General features: G+C 39.0%; 3 protein-coding genes across 3 annotated transcripts; 1 reads left to right on the top strand and 2 right to left on the bottom strand.

The window, feature by feature from the left end:
• Positions 1–830: 830 nt before the first annotated feature.
• EMWEY_00054970 (translation initiation factor eIF-5A, putative) lies at positions 831–1,316 on the bottom strand (the record flags this gene model as incomplete). The annotated part of the gene is made up of 1 exon (XM_013480180.1): positions 831–1,316. One exon carries the CDS (start codon positions 1,314–1,316, stop codon positions 831–833), a length of 486 nt encoding a protein of 161 aa, XP_013335634.1.
• A 1,270-nt stretch (positions 1,317–2,586) lies between these two features.
• EMWEY_00054980 (hypothetical protein, conserved) lies at positions 2,587–3,559 on the top strand (the record flags this gene model as incomplete). The annotated part of the gene is made up of 3 exons (XM_013480181.1): positions 2,587–2,962; positions 3,078–3,187; positions 3,395–3,559. 3 exons carry the CDS (start codon positions 2,587–2,589, stop codon positions 3,557–3,559), a joined length of 651 nt encoding a protein of 216 aa, XP_013335635.1.
• Positions 3,560–4,315: 756 nt separating this feature from the next.
• EMWEY_00054990 (hypothetical protein, conserved) lies at positions 4,316–5,192 on the bottom strand (the record flags this gene model as incomplete). Its single annotated transcript, XM_013480182.1, has 3 exons — positions 4,316–4,380; positions 4,518–4,627; positions 5,062–5,192. 3 exons carry the CDS (start codon positions 5,190–5,192, stop codon positions 4,316–4,318), a joined length of 306 nt encoding a protein of 101 aa, XP_013335636.1.
• Positions 5,193–5,891: the final 699 nt, after the last annotated feature.

Here is a 5,891-nt window from a genome sequence, read left to right on the forward strand (position 1 = left end):
GGTGTATCCTTACAAGAGCAACAACTCTAAATGCTGCATTAAATGCATGCATGCAGCTAGGAAAGTTGCTGCTGCTGCACTTTAATTCGGGTGTATAGGCAGGTAGCTATTTTAGAGCTTTTTTGTTAGGTAGATAGTTATAGGGTTATTTATATTATGTAAACCCTAATTAGGGTTTACCTTTTACTAAGACGACGCCAATAACTCAAACCCTAAACCCTCGAGGGTTTAGGGTTTACTATCTGGTGCTTAGTATGGTGCTAGGTATACCTACCAAAGAAATGCAACTAGCAGGTAAATACATCTAAATAAAGGGAGACAAAACCCTAAAAAGGAATAAAACCCTAATAAGAGAATAATAAAACCCTAATAATACAAACCCTAGAGGAAAGAGAGAGGAAACGAAGAATATAGAGGCGGGGAATTATTGAACAAAAGAGGGGACTGAGGGTTTATTATTAAAATGTTGGTTTACCTAGCAGCAGTATAACATCTGCTGTTATTGCATATACTGCAGGAGCAGCAGCAGCAGCAACAACAGCAGCAATTGATTGTTGCTGTTATATACTAACTACTATTCCTGCAGTAATAGACAGCAGCAACTGCAGCAGGTTCCTGTTTTTCTTCTTCTTGTTCTTCTTCTCTCTCTTTTTCTTCTCCTTCTTTTTATTCTTTTTCTTGTTGTATTTGTTATTGAGGACGATATTAGGATGGTTTTGCCTCATATAAATAAATATGAATAATAATAACTAATATATATAAATAAATAAATAAATAAATATATATATATGTATATGTATATATAAATAAATATAAATATATATAGATAATTATAATTCTTTACATGCAACGATTTTTTCTTTATCACATGCAGCAAGAACAGAGACAAGAATACCTTTACCATCAGCAAATAGAGATTTAATTTGTTGTGCAACTTCATCAAGATTTCCTTCACTATCTTTAGGTAGAGTTAAGTCACTTTTTAGATCCCCATTATCAAGAAGAAGAGATACAAATCCATCATCACTTACATCTATTAATTGATACTCTGTTCTTTTTACATTAGGTACCTCCATATTATGAGAAGTTGGACATATATCCTCATATTTCTTTCCTGTAAATATATCTAGACCAACAATATGTGCCTTTGCATGCCCATGTTTACCCGTCTTAGATGTTGAATAATCTACTACTTTACATGGATTCCCTTTTAGCATACAAAATCCATTCTTCTTTATTGAACCCGCTTGCATTGGATACGTCAAAGACGCACCAGCGTCTGCTGTCTCAAATGTTACATCTTCAGCGTCAGACATCTTCAATTCTATACAAACCTAAACCCTATAAACCCTATAAACCCTATAAACCCTATAAACCCTAAACCCTAAATATTTTATATATATGTATGTATCTATACATATATATACATATATATCCTCAGGAATTTATTATCCTAAGGAATCTATTACTCTATTCCATCAATACGCAAATCTACACCCACACAAAACAAACAAAGACAGTAGACACTAACAGCAACAACCACACATGATGCTACTTCTTCATCCCCTCCTCATATGAATGCTCCCGCTCCGCCCGCTGCTGCTGCTGCTGCTGCTGCTGCTGCTGCTGCTGCTGCACAGGGCTGCTGCTGCCGCACGGATGCATTCATGATCACCCATATATCTAAAATTAATCCTTTTTATATTTAATTTATTCCTTTTTATTTTATTTTATTATTATTTTATTTTTTACATTTATTTATATTCATTTATTTTTATTTATTATCATTATCATGTACATTTATACTCACATCTCCCCAACAGCACACCCATACACCGTGTTGTGGGGAACAACAACGCAGCAAGCAGCAGCCACACACGATCCCACGACGCTGCATACCCAACTCCTCCTCCTCCTCCTGCCACTCCTTAACATGCAGCAGCAGCAACTGCAACAGCCCCAAAGCACCATGTAGCACCCTGTGGGGCAACTTATATACACCCATCCAAACAACCAATCACCTACTTATCCTTCTTGACGCTGCCGCTGCTGCTGCTATGGCTACTGCTGCTGCTGCTCCTACCGCTGCTGTTGTTGCTCTGTACCTTCCTTATATTGTATGAGGTACAATTCCTTTTTTCTATCTTTTTTCTTATCGCATTTTTAAATTTATTATTTCTTTTATATATTTTATTCATTTTTTTTTGTCTTGCATATTTCTTTCCTTACTTTTATTGTACTTTTATAGTGACGTTTCTAATAACTTATAACGCCTTGTTTAGTACCAGCTTGCTGCTGCTGTTTTCATTTCTTTTTTATTATTCTTAATGCCCAGCTACTTCCTCATTGGCTTACATATTGGTACTTCTTCCTCTTAAGGATCTTTCTCCTTCTTTTCCCCTATAAGATACATATCCATAGAGCACGACACTATATACTCTACAGACGTAGCAGCTGCAGCAGCTGCAGCAGCTGCAGAACTTCTTAGCGTCATACCACCCTATCTGTAGCAGCAGCAGCAGCAACAGCAGAAACACTAGTTGCACAGGGTAGGAAGGCGCTGCTTTGGTGGGTCTTCTGCCCACCATGGCGGCGGATAAGTCTCTTCTTCAGTTGGAGGAAATAATTGATGATGACAATGCTGATATTGCCGCTGCTGCACGCGTCTGCTGCAACACATCCACTGATAGCGGAAACAGCAACAGCAGCAGCAGTAGCAAGAGTAATGACCCTCCAGCTCGTCTAACGGAGGCAGAAGCACGATCTGCAGCAATTGCAGCAGCAGCAAAGGCTGATGCTCTATCAGAGCGTTGTCGCTCTCTGTTGCCATTGCTAAAGTCTGCAGTAGAGGGCAGCAGCTGCAACAACAAGAGCAGCAGCAAAGACACCTGCAACAAAGATAAAGCTAATGGGGGTCTCCTAGATTTTGAATCAGACGACGAAGGACCAGTGGTTGAGTTGGGTAAGTAATACTGCATGCAGCAAAGAATTCTCGACACCTCCACCTGCTGTTGCTGCTGCAGCTGCTGCAGACCCTGATTCTGCTGCATTTTGTTGCTGTTTATTGCTGCATGCAGATGTGGGTATGGGGTTGTTTGACGTTAAAGGAGAAGTACCTAGTGACGCACGTTTAGCGGAGATGGGGATTGAGGTATTTGATTTGCCTGAAGACTCTCCTCTTAATGCAGTAGGTCTTCTTTTTCAACAGCAGCAGCAGATATAATTCATGATGCTGATCTTGTTGTTGCTGCTATTGTTGCTTCTGTTGTTGCTGCTGCTCCCTGTTCGTTACGTGTTGTACGGCGCAAATGAATGAGACTGATTGTATAATTTTTTATTGTTGCTATTGCTGCATTTTCTCTTGTTCGTGCTATTGCTGCTGCTGTTGCTGCAGAAGCCGAATCACATGGATGCCGTGCAGCGCGCACTCGCAGAGCGGCTGCAGTCTAGCTTCAACAATAACGGCAGCGATCCACTGATCAGTGTTCTGTCCAGTGGGAGCAGCAGTAGCAGCGAGGATGAGGGGGAGGACAGTGACGAGGAGAAGAAAGGCGAATAAACCCTCCTTAAAGACTCCCTCCCTATGTAGATAGTCAATCCCCCTAAAATGAATGCAGTTAATAATACAGGGAAAGGTAGTAAAACAAATAGATTTTTTAAGACTGCCTTACCCGTCTCTCTTTCATTCATTCCTTATGACTATATCTTTCTGTCCGTTTGTCTTTCTGTCATGGGAGGGTTTCCTCTCTCCCCATTGCAAAGCAGGAGAAATCGAGGAAATAAAAGATTCTTCTTTTCTTCTTTTTAGACTTTTTGCTTTCCTTCGGGCAGCGCATGCGCATTATCTGAGGACAGGCCTTTTTAAGTTGATGCGCGTATAAATATATTGGGGTTTATTTCTTTTTATATATGCGCCTTAATGGGGTGTAGGGTCTATTTCGGTTATGGTTATATCGCATAGTTGCCGTATTCTTGTAACAACAAGTATAAAGGGGAAAAAAGGATTGGTAAGAAAGGGTATTATCATATGGAGGCTTTACAACAAACGCGAGTTTTGTTTTTGCAACAGCAACTGCCCATATGCAGAGGCAATGCAAAAGAAAGCTTCTGTCATATAACACATTTAAAAATACATACATTTATACTGCCCTTTAGGTTGATTATCTAGATAGGCAGATAGGCAGACATCATACACAAACGTACTACAGCAGATGTCGTTGGTTGCCCTTGGATTGAGAGCACTTATTAAAGACATTATTTATGTCTTCTGTACACTTAAGAGAAGAAGAGGATGTTGAAGGTAAGGCAGGAATTATTACTTCGGTACGGGGTTCAGCCATTGTCCTCCTTGACCGTAAGCGGCAGCGACGATCTGTGCAGCTGCGTAGAGAATCCATATAGAATAGCAGCAAGAAGATCATGTTACAATCATAATCATGGTAATAATATGAACTAGAAAAGGAAGGGAAATAATATATGAAAGTGCATATATATTTGCGAAAGGATTCAATACTTACTCTTTTTCTGCTTCCGGACCATATACGTCATATGCCACACCTTGTAGCCACCGTAGAATACAAGACCCATGCCTAAAGGGTTCGCCCACCACCAACGGCGGTATTCAGAGCTGAGACGCAACAAAAGGAGAAAAGAAATCAGAAGAGCGAAATAAAAAAAAGAATCCAGAATAATGGCTTCCTGTGCATGAACTTGAAAGGAAAATCGGGCATGGTTAAGTCATAAGCTTCTGCACAAGGAAATATGAAAGGCAGAAGAAAATGCCAAATATATAAATATACATAAAAAGAAAAAAGAAAAGGAATGTGGTGGCTAGAAGTCAACAGAATTTGACTACAAAGGACAGAAATATAGAAAAGAAGCAAGAAGAAAGCTGAATGACATAAGGGAAGCAAACACGAAATACAGAATGAAAGAAGTGATGGAAACTTTTGCGTTGGAATGCGTATTCTATCTGGGGTGTACAGACAGCTGAGAGTTGATGCTTGTACAGAATGCAAGAATGATGGATCATTTCATTATTTTGTGGATATTTGATCTCACACTCTTCCAATTTGAGCGAATTGTTTATTTGTCCATTGCATCATTTGATCTGCAACATCGGATAATTGCTTTCCCTCCATCTTATGCCATTGTTGCTTCCATCTTAGAGGATTAATGGCACGTCCTGCCATAGCAATATAACTTTGAATATGAAACCCCATTTTGTTGAACAAGTAAAGAGATGATGATACGATTAATTAATTACAACTCCTCTTCTACTTTTTTAATTGTGTTACATTAAAGAAAAATGTCATTAATAAGAAGACATAAAAGGAATATTAACCCTTCTTCATTCATATGCTCCCCTTTTAACCTCCCCCCTAACCATAGGGAGAAGAAACCCGTCTTCTGCTGCCTCCTTAAACCAGCAGCAGATCGACAGGAGGAGTTACACACTTCTAAAGAAATAAATTCTTCTTTATTTTAACGAATTAGAGAAATTCTTCTCTAAAAGAATGCTTTACAAAGCCCCAAACTACTACGGGAGGGCGCATGCAAACAACCTCTTCTGGTGAGCCACCGCCGACTTTGATAGGCAATTAGCTGTGCCCCTCTTTGATACCTTTAGGTTAAACAAGAAAAGATTATGAAGTTATAATTTTATAATTTGTTTTAATTATTTATTATCAATATGCTAAAGGCATGCAACGGTGATAGATAAGTTTTTCTCTGTTCTACAGTTGTAAAAGCAGTCCATAGTAGACGCAAGAAGAGGTCTTATAAGCATCAAATAAGACAATCCAAATGTAAATAAGTGAATGGTCTCCGTTGTCCATAGTTGGTGTACGGTATCCTATCTTTAACGGTCTAATCTAATATATATATATATA

Source organism: Eimeria maxima, genomic scaffold (genome assembly GCF_000499605.1).
Source record: "Eimeria maxima Weybridge genomic scaffold, Emw_scaff1702, whole genome shotgun sequence".
In the NCBI taxonomy this organism is placed as follows: Eukaryota; Apicomplexa; class Conoidasida; order Eucoccidiorida; family Eimeriidae; genus Eimeria; species Eimeria maxima.